We start from the raw sequence: 22,630 nt of genomic DNA, 5'->3' as shown, positions 1-22,630 counted from the left end.
CATCCATTGCTGGCGTAGAGATTCATTGTATAAAAGCGAGGACAAGATTAAGCAGCATTGTACTATGAGCACATTTACTTTCACCAATTTGAATGATACAAGTTCAGAGTTGGAATTTATTTTTTTGCTAGTTCTGTATGCAGGAACCGTATGTATATGTATTTATTTATAAAATCTTTTTCCTGAATTCGACTGACTTTAAGATTATGTTGTTATGTTACTAATTACATTAAAACTTATGAGCTAAGTACCTAGGTAAGGTAGGTAGTATATTTTTGTGATAAAAATGTTAATAGGTATATTTTATTTTTGGGGTACCTCTCTGCAGTCGTTCCTTCATTACTGAAGGTCGTGGTCTTGGTAAGATCTGAAGATAAGACCTGGTCGGGGTATCTACCTACCTATAAAAGAAAACAGAAAAGAGAGTTGTTTTATAAATCCCAAGAGTTTATCATAATTTGCTGATGAACTGCTTTATGCTATCAGAAGCTGCTTATTTTAGTGATGACGTTGTTAGTTGACCCGGCGAGACAGTGCTTCGGTGATAATCGGCCGCGTTCGTTCGCTTTCGGCATCTAGTCAGCCAGCCCACTCAACTCCCGAGGTGCCCTTCTTCTGTGCGGAGCGGCAACGTCGCATGATCTCAATAAATTAAATACAATTTTCTCTACGTTGTTTTGCTGTTTTTCAATCCTATGATAATATTTATTATAATAATTGTTCATATTATACAAACTAATTAGGTATTGTGCCAAACACCGTCTACATATAACAAGTACTTAACATACTTGTTGAAATAATACCTATGTAACTGTTCTTAATTTTCGCATATCTTCCTGTAGGTACTTATTATGTTAATTAAATTATTTTAACATAATGATGGTGCTAAACAATAAGCAAGGAAGAGATCCCACTAAACGTAGAATAATAGAGAATGAGATCACGCTTTGGAGTGTGTGTAGAAATCGTACAAAACATTGCACAGAGTAATATGTACAGCAGACATCAAAACTCGATTTCGACTCTACGGCCGTTCACCGTCTCTTTTCTGTGGATGACCAGAGTATATCGGCGTCTCGTTCCCGCGGAGATTGTAACTTACCGAAGTGGCAGTAAAGTTTTCTCTGGCCGGAGCGTATTCTATATTTTTAGTTTTTAGTCTTGCCATGAGTGACGGTGACGTCGCCACTATGCCGGCGGCCATTTTCTTCTTTCTCCTTCTGCCAGTCAGTTTGGTCATAATCGTGTTTGAGTGCGCTTGTGTCGATGGATAGTGTAATCTTCTCAATTGTTCTTCTTTTTCTGGAATCTCTTGCACAAACATAATTATTAGGTGAGTTCTAGATGTAATATTTGAAATGTTTAATTTGTTTTGTATTTCTTAGTTTCCTTTATTAGGTAGAAGTAGTTATTCGCCGTTTAGTATTTTTATAACCTAATTATTTATGTATGTATTTTAAAGTTTTTTTGTAGCATTTACTATATTTTAGATATTAACAGAAATTGGATGGTTGTATTATAGTTATTTTTATGGTAATTTGTCTACTTTAACCGCTGGACTAGTGGTTGCCCGCGGTTTTGTCTACTTTATAATTTGTAGTTACCCGACTCGTGTTATAGGTTTAGGTATTAGCTTGTGGCATAGGTTTTTTATGTACCTATCTCTTTTTATAGCTTATTTTCATAAAAAAATTAAAAAAAAAAACAATATTTTTGCCTAGATGTCAAAATCAATTTTTTTATTTATTTAATAAACAGCCAAACTAAAACCAAAAAAATATAAAGTCGTAAGATATAAACATTGTTGTTTTTTATGAGCCTTTATTTAAATAGCCTAATTTCGTAAAAAAAAATATTATTTTTATTTAAAATTAATGTAAATCAAACAGACACACAAACTACTTAAAACCTAAAAACCATAAGGTTGAATTAATATTTACTTACAGACTGACATATGTATAATGTTTTTATAGGTATGTTTTGTTTAACGTTTTGTATGACCTTCGTTATGGTTGCGAACTGTCAAATTTCAAGTCAATTGTGACATTTGCATATTTCACAGCAGATTTTGATGTCAAAATTTTTTTGGTATAGTTGTCAAGTTAGGGGGGGGCTTGGCTCCATTTTTACCCAGTAGGGTTTTTACTGTCACAAATCCCACATTTCTCCTAAGAAAGCGTGACTTTTCTCTCCTTACCTTTACTATGAACCTCAAATAAGAGAATCATCAAAAAACCTAAAATAAAACCAATGCGCGGAGGTCGCTATCGCTAAAAGTATGGATTCTATAGATTTATGTCATAAAATGAAAATATGGACAGCGCTCCTTTCGGTCAACTGGAGAAGCTCTATTACGTTACATAAAGCAACATTTTGGATTAGGTACCGTCCAGTTTTGTTAACTCAAAATAAATATAGAGTGGATGCCCTAATCTAGAAAATCCACGTTCGATAAATTAGCAGTTCCACCTTCACCTGATTTTTGTCTAACGCTTTGTCTCTTTCTTGCTCACTGAGCGCGAATAGCAGCGAGAGTTGATAGCACGATAGCCTCTGTGACGTCTACGAAGGATTGGCCTATCAGAGTGCAGCTCTCTACTCCCCACGAGTACAGCAACTGCGGAATTTATTCCGGTATCCGGGCGCAGTGAACCGCTGTTCGGTTCGGCGCCATTTTGTTTTTTAGGTTATTTTTGCTGCGCTTAGCGATTTTCGTTTTCGCTGCGTTATTAAAAAAAGAAATCATTACTCGAGTTTTTTTTTTAATAACGTCATTCTATTTTTGGATTCTCTTAAATACCCATGTAGTTTTATATGTATTGTAGGTTTTTAGGTTATTCAATATTTAGCTACTCGTATGTATGCAAACAATATTTTTAGCATTTTTAGTTTGTATTTTGGCGACCATATCTGTTTTGTAGATTAGGCCCTATTTTAACTACAGTTTAAAGTTTTGATTCAAGTACATTTTTTTCGGAAATATTACGTCGGATATTATAATAATTAAATAAATTAATATTAGAGTTACGTTAAAAATTATGAAGACGAAGTAGCTAAGACAAAATACACCCATGTCCTTTTGAGAATCTCTTCAGCTTTTCCTTAAGTAAAAAAAGTTATCTTGTCATCCTGTCAAAAGTAACATTGCCAACCCTAGGTACCTAATTGGACGATATTATTAACCGAATTTTGAAAAGGAGGATGGTCTCGATGCATTTTATTTTTATGTACGTACCTATTTACAAGTGTTTTTTGGCCAATTTTTGTAGCAATCAAGAAAAATTGAGTTGGAACACGTATATAGGGGAAAAAAAAACAAAGTTATGCGGAAAGTCAGTTTAATAGGCAATTAATTAAAAAAAATTGGATTTTTTGTTGAAATATCTTAAAAACTAATTAAAGACTTTTTAAATAAAAAAAAGATTCGTTGCAATCACTGTACATTTTAATATAAGTAGGGTTTAGTATTATACTAAGACTAGGTTTCACTATACATTTCTTATTTAACTTTAAGATTCTCTTGTGTATCTTCGAAGTCGAAGGTCCAATGTTAGTGGAAAAAAATGGCACCAAGTTTGAGGTACATACATATTCAATCAAACAATCATCAAATCATCAAAATCGGAATAAAGGCAGGAACAATAAAAAGTTAGGCGATCGTATTATGAACCTCCTCCGATTTTTCACCAGTTTCACTACTTTCGATGGCCGAAACATTATACCGAAACTTCGAATCACCACTAGATGGCGTGGAATGTTGGCGCTTTGCTCTTTGTCACAACACAGCGACTATGAAGCGTTTAAATAGGAAAATCCAAAGTCTCTCTTCCTCAGTGTCTGTACATATTCGTAGAAAATATATAGATAGAGTTTAGTTTGTATACTCCGCAGTCTACACTAAGAATACCTACCTACCTAGAAATTACGAAATAAACGCAATTCACTGATATGTGGATGACATTGCAGCGAAAACGACCTGTTTCAGAAACGTTTTAGAAAAGTTCATATAGTCTCCACGAGATGGCGTGTTCGTGTGTTGTTAATATAAAGTGACGCTTGCACTTTGCCAGTTAATGATTTATATATTACCATATAATATGTTCACACTTTTAAATATTGTTATTTGTTACACGTAAAAATATGTTTAAACTGAATAATAAGTTTATTTTTCCAGAGATGGTGGGATAAACCGCTCTGCAGACTTATTAGAGAGGAATTTATTAGTACCTTTGCCACAGCTGCAGAGTGTTTTGTTTGTGTCAGTTTGCTGGCTGAGGGAAAATGGGAATCAAGCCTTTGGCTACAAGCAATTCTTTCGTCCAGCACTGGTACCTTTCCGTATCGCCACCTGCCTTCACTAGGGCGCTTTGTGTGTTTCTCCGTATTGCTGAATCTATGGGGAGGTACTCGAATTAGTTAGTTAATAAACTCTGACACCGCTGTCTTTCATTCAGTAGGGAGCGCTGGCCGTATTCCGCGGCACTAACCTAACACAACGTCATCCGTCGTGCTTTTGTCGCCGCCGGCATGCGTTTTAGAACCTAACGGCTAGGCGCGTGACTATGGCAAGAGACCAGACGGCATGTCATTGATGCGTTGGAAAATGGGTTTGGTACGGTGTGGCACGCTACTTGCGTGGACACCCATGCGCCGTTTGGGGTCGAAAGAACACTAGGTCCATGAAGTCCGAGTACTTGCTTTCTTTTCAAAGAAATTGCAAAGCGATTATGCGACGCCCTCCCGTGATCAGAAGGCTAGGTCAGCCAAACTCGATGTGGAATGTTTATCAATAAACAAATGAAAAAATAAAAACAGTCCAAGTGCGTGTCGTGCAAGCGCCGCGTAGAATTCCGTAGATTAATTTAGCATTTTTTTCAATTTTTAATACAGAAAAAATTTAGAAATGGTGTTATCTCTTCTGCAACATTTTTAAAGGAACCTATATATTATTTCGCATGCCCGTTTGTCCGTCCGTCCGCCTGTCCGCGGTTTAGCCCAGAGACTATTACTACTAGAAAGCTGTAAATTAGCATGAGTATGTGCATTAAAAATGTGAAGAAAGCCAATAATTTTAATATTGAAAAATATTTTTTTAGGGTAAAGCGGTGATGATTTTTTTTTACTCGTTTATAATATAGTGTGTGGTATATTTCAGGTCTTTAGAGTATATGAGAAGTTTTGTACCAATATTTTTCGATTTCGGCATCCGTTTGTATAATGATAATTTTTTAAGCAACTTCAAAAAAAGAGGAGGTTCTCAATTCGACGCGTATGGTTTTTTTTTGGTGTTAGAGTCAAGTGTCCCCACCCTCTACCGACTAAACGGTTGTTTATGGATACGTGGAAAAATTCACGAGAGTAGGATATATAATGAAATTACAAGGAAAACTATACAGCTAAGTAGCGATTGCTATTTAAAAAATAATGGTCGACGAACTTAAAAAACTTAATTAGAAATCGAAAATTGCATACTAATTCCGATGTTAATTAAAAAGATGATGTTGTCAGTAAGATAACTCAGAGTCTGTTAAAACTAGAAAGCTGAAATTTGGTATTTTAATTTGTATATTATTTACGTCTACACAATGGTAGAAAGAAAATAAAAAAAATGGGTTTCCTACCCTACATGCAAAGTGAGAATGAATTTTTTATCGTCTGTCTCATGGTGTGGGTTATCGTTATCGATATTTTTATGTATTATATAAAAGATTAAACTGCTCATTTAATCTACGGAACCCTACACTGCGCGTGGCCCGACGCGCACTAGGCCGGTTTTTATTTAAAATTTTGCTTTTTACACACATGATGACAAAATACACCGATACCAAACTTCACTTTTCTAGTTTTATCCACTCGTGAGTTATACAGTGTGTTTTAAAATACTGTCCGATCCAAAATGTGCGTGTAAGCATTTTAATATTATAAACAGAAAAAATATTTAAAAAAATATTATTCAATAATTAAGCATTTTTATCGTGATAATAAAGTTTCTAATTTTAAACATAAATTGTCCCAAAACTTGGAAGATTTAAAAAGTGACAACACTGTACTATCAATTATGGTACGTAATCTAGATTATTACCTCCTACCTACATATCTGTGGCACAAAAGTCGGCAAAATTGAAAGCCTTTTGACGATGCCGCGCCGCATATCGTAAAGGGTAGGTAGTAGGTACCATCGTTTTCGGCGCCCACTGTCTTTGAAACGCCGCGCCGCCGTAATGCTGTGTTTAGTTTGCTTGCGCCACTCGCCCAAAATGCAGACTTAAATTAGTAGTAGTAGATCTATTTGCGACAGAGCTATTACTGTGTTCCAGAGTAAAAGGGATAGTTTTTGGTGTAATGTATGTTCTAGGAGTGGAAAATGTGGAAAATGATCCACTAACCATTAATTCATCTGCCATCGTCCATCTGCGTAAATTAACTTTTCGTGTTTACACACATCACAACACGCTAATTATGCAAGCACGCATGCATGCTTGTACATAGCACAAGATGATAAAGCACCTTGACAAACCCATCACCTTATTGTGTGTACTTGTGTGTTTACTTGCCCATTCAATACCGCTTTGAATAGAAACGTGTAAACGCAGCACAAAACATAGATGGCGGCGTTTCTATTTTGTAGTAATGCCTACTAATAATTAACCTATCTCAACTTTTGTGTTGCCATGTAAGTTTTTATAATTTTGAATTTTTTTATGTCAATTTCGTGCAGGGAAAAAAATGTATTTCATTAAAAATAAGGACTGCATAAAAATAATGTATACACGATACCTAAGTACACCCTTAAAGGCCGGACGGTATTTCCTATAACACACTGTATTAGTAAAGACTCGGTGAGATGAAAATACTGGTAAAAGTAAGCAAAATTATTAGCGCAGTTTTGTTTTGGTTTTTTGGCACGTGTTATATCAATACACAGCGCCGCCCCACCTTGGGAACGTTGTAACTTGTTAATGTGGACAAGACCCAAACTTTCGTCATACACGCGTACTTGGCTGTCTAGTCACAGCGACTGAGTTGTAACCGACATCCTAAAAGGAAGCAAGGAGGGTTCTATGTACGGCTGTATGTGTTTTTCCTCGTATTTTTGCGTGGACACCCTTGCGCCGTTTGGGGTCGAAGGAACACTAGGTCCATGATGCGACTCAGTTAATCAAATGACGACCAAATAATTATTTTTATATAATTATTATAAAACTAAAGATGTTTTTTTTTCATTGCAGATAATCACTTCTCGGAAGTATATGGAAATGCTGCATAATGCAATTAATAGACACTGAAATAGACATTGGTGTTAATTCGAAGATGTCGACTATGCAACCTGAATCTCTTGAAAAGTTTAGCCTTATTGACAATGTTTGCAGTGCTATTACCAACGGGAATGATGAATGTACAAATGATCAAGAAGTAGTTGATGAGGGTGAAAGGAGTTTTGAGAAAAATGAAGAAACTAGTCAGTGTACAGAGTCTACACAGGGGCCTTTTATAAATAGAGAAAATAATGTGGAACTAAAGAGTGGCATATGTGACAAAGTATCTGAACAAAATACTGACCACAGCGAGTTGCGAGCGGAAAATGATGAAAATGTTAGGGAAAAGAAGATAAAAGAAAAATCATTAGTCAATAATTTAACTGAAGATGCAAGAAATAGTCAAAATAAATATCAAACCGAAATTATAGAAAAAAGTGGTAAAATAAATATACCAGATAGAAGTAATACTGTGCCAGAAAATATAATTGAGGCACAAAACAAAAAAGTCATAATTGAAAATAAAATAGATCATTTACACGAAAAGAACACTGCGATCGATGTTACTTTGAATGAAGATGATATAGAAGAAGAAAGCTCAACAGAAGATAAGATTACAGAAAACAATATAAGTGACATAGACGAATCGAATAAACTTGAAACCGGTGATAAGGAGATTGATGTCACATTTAACGAAGAGAAAATTTTGAACAAAAATTTTACAGAAGATATCATTGAAGAGGAATTTAAAGAAAATGCTATATCAGAAAATAAAAATGAGCAAGAAAATGATGAAAAAGATACTGAGATGAACGTTATACCCGAAGAAGAAGAAGATAAAGTGAAGAACAGTTTAACAGAAGATAAAACTAAAGATATCACTAAGGAGGACAAGGATATTGAGATGAAAGTTATATGTGAAGAGGAAGATAAGGTGAATGATGGTTTATTAGATGATAAAATACAAGACAATGATATTGAGATGGAAGTTACATTGCAGGAAGAGGATAAAGTGACAGACAGCTTAATTGAAGATAAAACTAAAGAAATCGTTACGGATGACAAGGATATTGAGATGGAAGTTACATTTGAAGAGGAAGATAAAGTGGATAATGGTTTATTAGAAGATAAAATAAAAAACGCCGTTAATTTGGAAAATGATGTTGAAATGGACGTTACGCTACATGAAGAGGATAATGTTAACGATTTATTAACAACACGTAATTCTGAAGACAACGGAAAAGGTAGTAAAATAGACCATGAAATAGATAATCAAAATATAGACATGGGTGTTGAATCTATAAGAAAAGAACATGGGGACCAAAATATATTGGTAAACAAAAGGGAAGACGAAGGCAAAGTTAGTAGTGAAATAGACAAAATAAGTGAACAACAGAAAGAGGAGGATGTACAAATGGATGTTATAAATGAAGAAGTTGAAAATAAACAGGTTGATCTACAAAACGAAGAAAACGAATCTAGTGGGAATATACCAGCTGAAGAGAAGCACAGTCCTACACAAGACAAACCTGAGGTACAAAATAAAGAGACTAACATGCTTTCTAATCAACAGGACAACGTAAATTCCGAAGATAATGTCAAAATGGACCACAGTGTATCAGAAGAAAACCGTGAGACGGAAAAGACTAGTGAGAAGGTGCTTGAGGCACCAGGAAATAGACATACAATTGAAAGACATGCTATGGGCATTGATGAAATAGATAATAGTGAGAATGAAAATAAAAAAAATGTGGATAGGGAGGTTTCTGCTGGGTATCAGGATGAAGTAAACGTTAGTTCTATAGGGAATATAAATGAGGATGGGGAAGTTAAAATAGATGCTAAAGTAAACAATGAAACTGAGGAGATTGTCATACAAAATGAAATCACGGATCAAGATAACATTATAGCGAATAGAGATAGTATTGAAGAATCAATAGAAGATAATCTTGACAGTGAAGATAAGTGCTCAACACATATTGAACTAAACGATAAGGTTGAAACGAAGAGTGAGATAAATAAAAACAGTCTGATAACTGAAATACCAAATGAGCATGCTGACAAGGAGTGTGAAATAGTAGATGTAGTGGACGCACAAAATAATGATAATTTGCCTTTAATTAAGAATATTAAGCAAACACACGTCCAAGACAAAAAGGAAAGTCTCATAGAGGGTGTCGTTACAGAAAAAAGTGAAACATATAGCAAGGATAAAATCAAAGACCATGTCCCAATTATTGAACCAAAAGATAATAAAACAACACAAGTTACGGAAATTTGTGAAATTGTTCAACAAGATCGTGGATATAATGAAAAAGTTATCAACATAAACCAAGAGGTTACAAAAAATGAATCGAGTGATGATAAAACAAACAGTAATACTCAATCCGATAAAAAACAAGTGCTCGAAAAACATGTAGATGAACATGAAAATACAGTAAAAACTAGTAAATCTGATGAAAATATGGATGTGGAAGAGAAATCAGCATTGCAAAATGATGATAAAGAAAGTACAAATAGTTTTATCTGTAAATCCAATATCTCAAGAGAGACTGAAATAGGAAACGATGAAGTTATTAACATTGCTGATGAGAAAGATGATGAAATTGATACAAGTGAAATTAAAATGAAAACTAATAATGTAGATAAGATGAACACATCAGTAGAAAAGTCGTCGACTGATACACAAGCAAATCAGTCGCTTCTTAAAGATACAAACATACAAGAAATAAAAAATAATAGTTCTATAACTCAACTTGGCAAGAAGAAAACGTTAACACGTGTATCTAAACTCGCTAATACGCTTGATATTTTTTCTGATGACGATGAAGAAGATATACAAAAAAATGAAAACGAAATTCAAAAAGATGGTACTGTTCTTGAAGAAAAACAATGTACAAGTATAAATATAGACGATGATGATGATATTATGTTGATTGATGAAGAATCAAATTCTGTAAATGATAAAAACAAGGCTAACACTTTACCAGAATCAGAAAACAAAATATCTCCAGATAAGGAGGATAAAGTAGAATCTAAAGATGTTGAAACGAAGTGTTCAGAAGTTCTCGAAAACAAAAAAGGTATATTTATTTTTTCATACATCCACATTCATATACATACAACATGACTATGTTGGTTTTTTTACGAATTTTTACTTGACCATCTCATTGTCGTAAACCTTCAATTGGGTATTTAATTACCTTTCAATAAATTGATTTTCGATTCGGGAAAATTAAGTCACTAATAACCAATTTATACAAAAAGAAGTTGCCTGGATATTTATAAAACAAATTGAAAAATATATATTTTAATGAAAATACATTAGGTTTTTTACATTCAATGTGACATTTTTTGTAACTCTACGTAACAATTGTTCAAAACTCTAAAATGTAGCAAATTAAAAAAATAAATAAAACGAGAGCTATATATATATATATGTGGGGGTTGGGGATATAGCCTCCTGGATATTTGGCGTTTGTCTTTTTTACGGAAGCTTGAATTTTTGTAGCCAATAACAGAGAACTATTTAAAAATCAAAGATAATCACTGTAGCACGGTTTAGCCGTGTGATAATGAATAGCTTTGTGATATGGTTAAAGGTTTTATATTGAGTAGATAACGAAATGGGAGTAGAAAAATATAATTATTATAATTCTTTTACTGTGGTAAAAAGTTTTCAAAAAATAAGACAGATATTATAAAACAGTGTATATTATGGTATTAAATTACTTTTTTTTTTGAATGAATGATCCTTTGTACATAAATGAAAATTCTTATCTCTATTATAAAACTCACTTTGTTCTCATCATCATCAACAACCTATACACACACACACTGCACACTGTTGAGCACGAGTCCCCTCAGAATGAGAGTGATTAGGCTAATAGTTCACCACGCTGCCCAAAGCGGATTGGCAGACTTCACACACAGAGAATTAAGAAAATTGCAGGTTTACTCACGATGTTTTTCCTTCACTGTGATATTTAATTTTTTAATTAAAATTAAGGCTTGTATTAAAGACGAAGTATTAAAGTATTGTATTATATTTTTTACAGATACAGCAAAAACAGAGACGATTACTCCACTTGTTGATGACATTGAAACAAATGAATCTAAACTTGATACGAAAGCAGATGATGAACCTTCAATACCAAAAAAGCCACTTATGCAAGTGAATTTCTTAAAAACATGCGCTAAAAATATTGCTGATATGACAAGAGATGAACTGGAGGAATTCTGTATTCTGAAAATAGTGGAAAGTGTTATTGAGCGAAGTAATTTAAGTGAAGTGAAAGACCAAATAAAGGCCATGACACAAAATGTCGACGAATATAAGAAGAGGGTTTCAATATTGGCAAGACAGAACCGTGACTTACAGTTGGTTTTAAAATCAGTCCAAGAGGAACAAAAGAAAAAGTCTAATGTAGCGATTACTCCATTGAAAGTGACAAGATCTGTTGGAATGCAGGTGCTAATGGCAGGAAATGCGCGTAAAAAAGGAAATAATGCCAATTCTAATGCCAACACTGCTTCAAAAGGCAAAGCGCAGAATCAATCGAAACTCCAGAAACTTCTAACCAATACAAATCCCCCACCGATACCTGTACCAAGATTAGTTCCAGCAGTAAATAGCACAAATAACGGCAAAGCACAATCGCCCAATGCAAATACATCAAAAACACAAATGCCAGTATCAGTAACAAGTGCGCCGATTCAAAATATCGCCAATAGTCCACCGGTAACGCCAATAGCCCAAAAACCAGAGAAAAGAACACACAGTCGAATGCAACAGAATAACTCCTTTACAGTTGATTTGACAGACGATGAGCCGCCAGCCAAAGTGATTTCAAGAAATGTCACACCACCGGTCAGACTCGTACCACCTCAAAATTTGATGGCTCCTAATAGACAACCATTCGGCACAACTATAAATAACCCTCGAAAAGTGTATATTCCTATTAGTGGCTCTCAAACTCCAGTTGGTGTACGACCTGGACAGACAATTATGTTGAAAGCTATTTCACAACAAGGTGATTGTTTTTTTCTGTTTGTATTTAATAAGCTAGTCGACACGTTTTGTTAAAAGGTTTGAAATTGTTCATTATCGTTCTACTAGATTGTTAAAAATATAAATTAAGAAAAAAGAGCCAAAACGCCATGATGGTCTATATTTTGTATGTTTCATGACGTCACGTAAACATTAAACGATAACCAAACGGTTTTGTGTTTGACAAAATTATTAGTTATTAATTAGTTTGACGTACATTACTTTAGTGACATCAAGTGACATCGTGACGTCACAAAATGGATGACAACTTTTTTGACGTTTGGAAAAATTTTATTAATACATAATTTTTAAATTTAATAATTAATATTTATACATTTTGGATCACTATTCCGTGTACTTGAAGTTAATATTGTTTATTTTAAATTTGATATGAGTCAACTACCCTATAGTCTTGTTACTTTGTGAGTTAAATTACATAGCCTCAATAGTTCAACGGTAAGAGTGGACTCATCACCGAGGGATGGTTCGATCCCCGCCCCGTTGGTCTATTGTCGTACCCACTCCTAACACAGTCTTTCCCAACATGCGAATATTCTATTAGAAAATTAAAAAAAATATATTAATTATTATATTTCAGGTCCGAGACAAAGAGTTCCTTCACCCAATGTCATGAAACCACATCAAAATCCGAACACAATAAGAATGCAAAGAATGCCAGCAAGTAGACACCCAGCACCCTTACCCGACTCAGTGAAGCAATACCAGCCAGCCAATTGGAAAGCTTTACCCCCAGCGCCGGAACTCAAACTGTCAAAAGTTGACAATGGAATTGTGATATCATGGAAAATTGATGGCTACCTTGAAGAGAATTATGAAGAAATTGCTAGTTACCAATTGTATGCTTATCAGGAGACGTCGTCTCCGCCGAGTACAACGCTTTGGAAAAAAATTGGTGACGTCAAAGCTTTGCCATTGCCCATGGCGTGCACTTTGACACAGTTCATGGCTGGCTTTAAATACTACTTTGCAGTTAGAGCTGTTGATATTAGGTCTCGTTTGGGGCCTTTCAGCTTGCCAGGCAGTATTCTTCTGTTGAATAAAATGTAAGACTGAGTTAATATGTGATTTACTAATTGTTGTACTCAATAACAATAGGCTAGTTGACACTTTTTTTTTTAAATATTTCATTATAAAATCGTTATTTTTTAAAAATTTCATTAAAAAGATTGAAAAAAAATCATATTTTTTTGCGATGTATCGGCTATATTTCAACTGTTTCATGACGTCACAATAACAAAACCCTTACAAACGGAGCGTTTGACAAAAATGTTAGCTAACGGTTAGTTTGACGTTTAGTACATCAAATAACATTGTGACGTCACAAAATATGTTTTTAACGTTTGGAAAATTTGAAAAATACATGATTTTTAAATAAAGTTTTATAACAAATCCATAACTTTTATTAATTAATATCGATATGTTTCGGACTCTTAATCCACAAACTATGCGAAATTAATATTGTAAATATTAAATTTCATATGAGTCAACTACCCTATTGTCTTTCTTCAATGAATCTTTTTTCTCTAAAGGTTTTAAAAAAATCCGAGGGGGATTTTTTGAGGGGGGTACAAATGTATAGAATTTTCTATTCACATAAAGTGTCTGACACTTGGATACTGCTTCAGAATATATATAAAAATCAGCCATGTGAATTAAAGAAACTAATTTTAAATTTTACACTTCTAAATTATAGTGTTGATTAATATAATTTGACTATTGAATTTCGATTGCTACCTCCTACGAATCCTAGCGGATTTTTTTAAAACCTTTAGAGGAAAAAGGGCTCATTGTTTATCATAGGTATGATTATTGAAAAAAAATGTAAATTTTGTAAGTAAATTATGTATGATGCACACTATCAGAATTCATAATATGTCTTCATTTAGAATTAAGTACTTGTCTCTAGTGTGTTATTAATTACGTACTGAATCGATCGTTAATATAATTTATTATTGTACCTACCTGATATTGTCATAGGAAATAAGTAGTGAATTGAATTAAATAACCATTGTAATAATTTTGTTTTTTTTGACTTCCCAATTTCAACATGTAGCTAATGGTACTAGTTCCAATAATAGTTTAAATAATTTGTTTTTGACCACGACTAACATTGAGATGTGGTTTCCTCTTTTTAGAGCCTCTTTTATCATGACCTAGTAACACATATAACATTATATAACATCACTAGCGGACGCCCGCGACTTCGTCCGCGTAAAAATTGATGTAAACTTCTCTACCTCTACCTTACCCTGCTCGTAAACCTACCCAACCCTACCCTACCCTACCCTACCTCTACCTTACTCCTACCCTACCGCTAACCCTAACCCTTCCCTACCCCTACCTTATCCCTACCCTAACCCTACCCTACCTGTACCCTACTCCTCCCCTACCCTATACGTTCCATATCCTTCCCCTACCTCTACCTTGCCCCTACCCTACACTACCCCTACCTTATCCGTACCCTACCCTACCCTACCCTACCTTACCCTACACTTTCCCTAAATTACCCCTACCCTACCTCTATCCTACCCCTTCCCTACCTCTATCCTATCCCTACCCTCAGCAAAATTGGTCCAGCCTTTTGTGCGTGGTGCAATGACCAAAAAAAAGATTATAATTTCCCAAGCGACTTCTATGCTAATACTATAAAGAGGTATAGTTTGTGTGGTTGTCGGGGGTAATCTCTGGATCTACTGTACCGATTTGGAAAATTCTTTCACCAATATAAAGCTACATTATTTGCGAGTGTCATAGGCTATGTTTGGTCCTCATATTCATACGGGAACGGGAACCACGTAATTGAAACCGCGGGGCGTCATATACGGGCATTTCTGCGACTTTCAGAAATTTTGTATTATCTCCGAAACTATATAACTAATTAACATACTGTAAAGGGCAAATCTTATCTCTATAATATCCTTGTGATTATTAAATCATTTATTTTGATAAGGATTTAAGTTTAGTTGTGTAAATAATGACGTAAACCTTAGTTTAAAATTTAAATAATTTATTAAAGTACTAAAGTTACTATATCTGCTAAAATATAAAAGATAGATATATGGTGTCGCGGACTTTTTTGTAGAACTTTTAAAGGTTCAAAAAGCCTCCATACATTTATTTCAGTTATACGCAATGGTTGAGGCAGCGCATGCGAATAAGTAAGTTTTTCGGTCTGACCTGTAAGAGAAAACCCGCGATATATCAGTAGTTATATATGATAGAAATATAAAATATAGCCTATAGCACTCCCCGGTAACGTAGCATTCTACTGGTGAAAGAATTTTTAAAATCGGTCCAGTAGTTCCGAAGATTACCCCATTTCAAAAAATTGTTACAAACTTACAAACTTTACCTCTTTATAATATTAGTATAGATTGATTAGTTCTATTTTATATCCTGTGGTATACTGGCCCGCACTGAGTCGAATTTGGGTTGTTTACGAGTCTGTACAAATCTATGTAAATGATGATTATGAAGATCCTAATATTTGCTCTTGTTTTGGGAATGCCCTGCTATTTTTTTTTATTTTGCCGGGCGATTTCAGTCCACCTTCAATAGTATTCTTGGGATCTTTTTATATCAACGGATTTTGCTGAATTTCGCGCCATCTGTGGTAAAGTTGTAGTACTTATTATGAAAGAAGAGTAAACGGCGTCTCTGTCTACGGAAACAAGACTGAGGTTTTTCAAGTCAACAAACGCTTAAAAAAAAATTCTATCAATTTATTACGAAATACCGATGAAATTCACGTGATACAATAGCAGAGTTTGCCAGACCCTTATGTTGCCCTTAGTTTCGAACAGTTATGGTGCCCTTAGTTATGACCTCGTTCTTGCAACGCGGCAAGATCTAAACAGGGATGTTGTAGTCGTGTTTCATAATAAATAAATATGAATGACACTCACGATACTAAAAAACATGTTTCCCAACCGTTATTTTCAAATTGTAACCAAAATAAGACCCTAGAATGGCAAAGAATGACCTTGAGTGGAGTCACAAACTTGTGATCGTTGTATGTAGGGCTTAGGGCGCTCCTGACAGTTAACTAAAACTCCCCTTTTCCACTCAAGTCACTCTCCCTAGTCCCCACTTATCCCAAGTAACCAATAAATAATTACACAACAAGAAATGTGGACGGCTCGAACGCCACGAGCAATCGAGCTTACTGAAGTCGACCGTACGATGAGCACCACAGATCACTATAGATGAGCACAATACACACACACGCGTAATTTTTACACAGGCTAACAAACACATCGCTTATATTATCCACAGAATATATACATAGAATATTCGATTACTTGATCGATTTTAACTGTTCCGTCAAAAGAATCGAGTTTTTTAGAAATTCTTTTTATTACATATTTGATAAAATTAAGGTAGTAATACTTACAAATTTAACGTTACTCCATCTTTTACTAAACTACCAGTTTTTGGCCGTTTTTTATGCCATTCAACTACACAAACCGGCATTTTTAGAATTACAACAATGAAACATCGATTCTACAGCAACAGTTTTTATAAACGCGTTAGTTCATTGATTTTTGACCTTTGCCAGAGGGGTAACGGTTAGCGAGGCAGGTATTAATGGTCGAAGAGCGCCAGCGTAGTAATTGAGCATGCAGCGTCGGATTTGTTTTTTTAATTATAAGGTTTAGCATTTCACTAAAATGAACACCTCTATAGTTTACCTACTGTCAATGTCAGTTAATTGTCGAATGTCAAGTGTCAGTGTCAGCTGCCAACTGAATGTCAACCATGTATTTTTTGTATTGGCAAACTCCGTTCAGTTTTAGTTTCAAATTACTGCAGTTTCCAGTTTTCCACTTCCAGTTGTCGATAGAATTCGTGTCGTGATGGTTTGTGCTTTGCATCCCGTATATTTGCAGACCTAATTGTTAATATCAAAGCGTTGTTACTAAAGTAATAGTACACTATACGTAACCTCAGCAAGATCTCAAACAAATTTGTGAAAGGTATAATAAAATGTCGCATTTTAATACCTTCTCAACAATTTGACGTAGTGTCATATCGTTTCGCAAGTAGTTTTTGTCAGAGGTGTTTTATTTGTGTTCGGTTTCGTGAAAAACATCGGTCGGGTGTAATTTTTTGTGCAAATTGTGCAGTGTGTGTATAAAGAGCTTTGTTTGTGTCGTATTTCTGTGTTGGATAACGGTATTATAGTGAAAGTCGGCTGGGTGTTTGTGTTCTTCCATTCCAAAACTAAAAATGCTGGAAGCCTGTTTGCGCCCCAGTGTTGTTTCCACAAAGGTACGTCACGTTTTTTACATTTTACACAAGTAAACATTTGCTTAACGAAGTAATGATTAGCTGTGTCTTGACGATATCTATGCTACTATAAATACCTTTTAATAAGCTTCATTATCAGAACCAGAAGGACAGGTTATATCTGAATATATAAATGTTAGTGCCTTTTTATATACCTATTTAAATAGAAACGTAGTTTATCTCCTTCGCTCTATCACTTGGAAAATTATACATGTACCTACTATCTACATACTTAGTGAGAAAATTATTTTATATATTAGCGAGTGGATGCCTGCGACTCTGTTTGAAGGAAATTTTGTTTCTTATAAACCATGCCAGCAACAAACAAGAAAAACTTAAGGTTGTACAGGGATAAAAACTAGCCTACTGTTCTGCTTTAAGGTAAAATTTATCTGAATATCTGTAATAGCAAAATTAATGAAAATCAATTCATTATTAGTCTTTACTAAATTTTCTGTATCTATAACCTTTTCATGGCTTTCCATGAAAAGGTTATAGATACAGAAAATTTATAATATTAGTATGGATTGCATATAAATGGTAAATTATTTAAAAATATGTCTGTAAAACCAACAATAATTTATTATTTTACAATAAGTGCTACAATAAAAAAAAGAAACAAACACTTATGTACATAGTTTTTCATTTATTAATCTTGTAGCTTTATCTTTATTAACCACTGTCTGCTTTCAATTAAGGATTTATTATTAGTCACAGAGTAAATATCATATAGAGTGAGTCTTTACAAGCAATGTGGTAAAGCCACTAAAACCCATAAAAAAATCAAACATGTCTCCTTGACATCCACATATACAATCATTTTTCATAATCTGTATTTCTAAATTTAACAACAACAATTATGTAAATTAATATCTATAATCAATAATTACAAATAAAATATACTTCATCTAATTTTTTTAGTTTTTGCAAACAGTTTTTAAAATATTTAAAAACATAACACACCATTTTTCTTGAATAATATTGAAAGTTACTGATGCAATGCTTCATGACATTCTGACTCAAGAAAGTATTTGTTTTTGGCCTATTATTTTAGGTCACTTTGTTCATGTGATCTTCCATGTAGCTTAAGAATAACTAAGATGCAATTGTATTTTATTAAATGCTATTTTCCTTTTCAACATAGTCACTTTTTAGTGTACACTTGGCATATCTTTTTTCTAAACTTAAAATTCCTTTTTGAAAAAAGTCTAGATCTCTTAGAAAATTGTGTACTGCAGTCATCACTGAGTCATCATCATCAAATTTCTGACCTCTGAGGTGCCCCTTTAGCCTCAGAAAGAGTTAAAAATCACTAAGAGCAAGGTGCAGTGAAAACAGTGAGTTCTCAATAAATTCAAGGCATTCCAAGCTTTGGTTGTCATTGCTGGAAGATCTTCCTCATTTAAACTCAGCACACCAATGTGCAATTATAGAATATGAAGGAGCAATAACACCTAATGTCAAGCCACCCACAAGTCTTTTTTCATGTACAGGTATTTAATTAACGCACAAACTTAAATTTTCTCCATTTTTCCAACATTTTTCTGGGACAAAGCAAACAGTATTTACTTATATTTTTTCTTACCAAAAGTTTACAAAATATTTTCATTACTTATTGAACAAGTTCATAATGTGTCTTACAAATATTGGTAAAAAAAAAATCTAAATTGGTTCAGTAGATTTCGAGATTATTTCCTACAACCTGACAACTTACAAGCATTACCCCTATAGAATATTAGTATGGTATATATTCTATACTTCTATATAGTCTTTAGAGTACTAATATTATAGAGGTAAAGCTCTGGATCTACTGGGCTGAATTTAATTATTCGTTGACCACGAGGAAGCTCCCACTTTGGGAGTGTTGTGGGCTATATTTTATCTTTGGGAACTATGTGGATAAAACTGATGTGTGTATGCTAGTAAATAAAACTACACAACTCCACCTTTTTTAGTCAGTGTAAAATACAATAAGTAATATTTTAAACTATCATTGATATGTGGGAACAGGGTCACTGGCCATTGTGTTGTAACACAAAGGGACAATTATCCTCAACAGGCATAGATCATGCAGTAAATGTTAATAGTTTTAAAAAACTTTGAATGATAGAAAACCTCTTCAATCATCATATTGTAATATATTAGCAGGGCGTGTGCTGTTTTACCTATATAGTTCCTAATTCTATGGAAATGTGGGGATAAAATATAGCCTATGACACTCACAAATAATGTGGCTTTCAATTGGTAAAAGAATTTTCTAAATTAGTCTAGTAGATTTGACTCACTGTTGAACACAAGTCTCTTCTCAGATATGAGAGGGCTTAGACCAAATAGACCACCATCAACGTGGATGCGGCTCAACAGTGATCTGAACATGGGTTGCTAATGATGATTATTATTCTAATTATTTACCTGCCAGTCTTCATTGCAGCAGCATGATGGGTCTAAGCTCCATATTCCTCTCCTATAAGGAGGCTTGGCTCTGTAGTTGTTTGTTAAACTAATGACGAATTATTATCAAAAAATGCATGCAAAATGAGGATGTGCTAAAGTTATATTAAATTTAAATTATTCTATACCTACTCATCAACTACTGCATAATCACAATCATGTCTATATACATACAATAAATAAATGATGTGCAAAGTGTTATCAGTAATGTGACAGGTTATATCAATAAAGATAACTTTATCTATAGGCATAACACAATTGCTGTTGACATTGCCTCTATAATCTTGTCTAGAAAGTGGCAAATATAGGAATTTTTAGAAAATCATTAATTTTAAATAAATAATCTATACTAAGTAATGCTATAAAGAGCTATAGCGTGTGTTTTTGGAGGTAGAACAGGTATCCAGAGTTTTTCTCTCTGCCTGGTGCTGTGAATCCATTTAAAATCCATGTATTCAACGCCAAGTTTTAAATTCTTTTTTACCTGTAGAAAAACCACAAATCTGCTTGTTGTTCCTAACTAATGCAGAAGAATCTTAATAAGTGTTTTTTTTTTTATCACTTACAAGAAGAGTATCTTCAAGTCAACTGTTAATAAATTTAAGGCAAGCATGTTCTATCATAGGCTTGCACTGCATAAATTCAAAAACGTGCTGCCTACCCCGATTTTATTTTGGATTTCTTCTCAAAAAGTTCAAAGATAGACAAAGAAGGAGGTAAAATGCACTAACTCGACTTTGGCCAACTAAATTTGTTTGTTCTACAAATCTCTGTTTCTGATCTGACCTGTGATGGCTCTTAAACCACAACTAGATACATTAACAGATGTCATACTTGTGTATAGTCAATTAGAATATGCGGGCTAATCATTTAGGTGCTAAAATAATTTATTAGATATTCTTAAAAATAGATGTTAGCATCTAAGTACTAAGATTTGTCTTTTTTTTTGTAACCAACTACATTAAGTATGTACATAATGTACAATTAGTGCATAAGTATATTTTACCAAATGATTAAGTAAATAAAATAATTGACTCATTTTATGGCTATGCCAATTGGGAAAAAACTCTGGAAAAAAAGGCATTGTGGGTCTATTATAGATTGGCCTTAATGATAATCTGACAAAAACATACATACAGCCGAACGTAGAACCACCTCCTTTTTGTAAGTTGGTTAAAAATAAATCTTAATAATTGTGGTGGTCTTGTTTCTCTGATCTGAATTATAAACAACCTTTGTTTAACCATCTGTTTAATTGGGTGAAAAGTGTTTTAGGTTAAGGTAGTTAGAACATATATGTATATGTATTAAGGCCTCATTCGAGAGTTAAAAAGCGATGTGTTAAAACTCAGTGTTAGAGCTTTTATTAACGTTCTTAATTTAATTCATGGTCTATTTCTAACGCAAAAATTGAAAATGCAACACTGCTCGATAAAAAAGCATCGTGATTTAAAAACGCTGTCGTGTGAATATGAACGGATTTGTTGTATTTGAACGCTCTTTTAACGTCCGTTAAAAAAGATCTTGTGCGAATGAGAGTTTAGATTGCTTAAAAACAAACCCAATACGTACTACTTAATTAACGCTAATTTCGGATTCCAGTTAAAGAGTGATAATGTTGAATACTCTTTGACAATTATTATCACATTTTATATGTATGACCTTGACCGATGGGTTGGGACCGACAAATGCTCCACACAAACTTCCAAACTTCCACCCCCCATTTTAGGGAAGTGGGGGGTTAGAAAGAGACAAAGTAGCCTATGTCACCCTACATCCTGTCAACTATCTCCACTTAAAAAATCACGTCAATTCGTGGCTCCGTTTTGCCGTGAAAGACGGATAAACAGACAGACAGATACACATTTATAATATTAAGTATGGATTACATTACTATAGTGTACAATGTACATTGGACATGTCACCTGATCACATCTAAACATCATTTATATTGCGTTTTTATTAAGATTCCTATCATTATTATGTAACAAACTATATTCGGCACACTGTTGAGCACGAGTCTCCTCTCAGAATGAGAGGGGTTAGGTTAAATAGTCCACCACACTGATGAGTCCGTGGTGTGCACTTCATAGATGCAAAAATGCAATACGCACCCTTAGGGTAGGACGAGGACTTACGAAGTTGTAGTGTACAAGGAAGTTCCCATTTTGTTCAATTTCCATGTACCTATAGTGCCTACCTTAGTTAAGAACCTTATGCACGCCACAGTTGCCAGTAATTCGAACGGTACGTACGTACTGCCGCGTTACAACTCACAATCGGACGCGTTTACCGGCGGCGAAAGTTGTCAGGAGCCGGTGAAAGTGATCGGACGTAACGAGCGGAACGGCTTTCTTCCCCCGTCTAACCTTGCCGAGTTTAGACGTCCTGCCTTGGGGTACTTCCGGGAAATAATATTATACAGGGTGCTCGGGAGCAGAGGCGTCTCTAGCTTACGTAGCGCCCGGGTGCAACCATCACCCTAGCGCCCTGTAGTACCTAAGCATGTTGAGGACTGTGTGTTAAAAATAAAAAACATTTACTTAGTCGAGGTTACTACAAC

The 22,630-nt window shown here is 34.3% G+C and overlaps 2 protein-coding genes across 4 annotated transcripts in view; both read left to right on the top strand.

The window, feature by feature from the left end:
• The first annotated feature begins 1,175 nt into the window (after positions 1-1,175).
• LOC112054614 (protein PFC0760c) lies at positions 1,176-14,344 on the top strand. Its single transcript, XM_024094458.2, has 4 exons — positions 1,176-1,333; positions 7,230-10,339; positions 11,315-12,289; positions 12,905-14,344. Exons 2-4 carry the CDS (start codon positions 7,267-7,269, stop codon positions 13,372-13,374), a joined length of 4,518 nt encoding a protein of 1,505 aa, XP_023950226.2. The 5' UTR covers positions 1,176-1,333; positions 7,230-7,266; the 3' UTR covers positions 13,375-14,344.
• Positions 14,345-17,130: 2,786 nt separating this feature from the next.
• Positions 17,131-22,630, top strand: part of LOC112052128 (uncharacterized) — a 130,122-nt gene continuing 124,622 nt past the window's right edge. For 2 of the 3 annotated variants that reach the window (XR_008251479.1, XM_024091072.2), the window contains exon 1: positions 17,131-17,598. The gene's annotated coding sequence lies outside the window, so the exon portion shown is untranslated. The remainder of the gene's footprint in view (positions 17,599-22,630) is intronic. The other variant, XR_008251478.1, reaches the window with a different exon arrangement.

Source organism: Bicyclus anynana, chromosome 15 (genome assembly GCF_947172395.1).
Source record: "Bicyclus anynana chromosome 15, ilBicAnyn1.1, whole genome shotgun sequence".
In the NCBI taxonomy this organism is placed as follows: Eukaryota; Metazoa; Arthropoda; class Insecta; order Lepidoptera; family Nymphalidae; genus Bicyclus; species Bicyclus anynana.
This window is presented reverse-complemented; position numbering and strand designations above follow the sequence as displayed.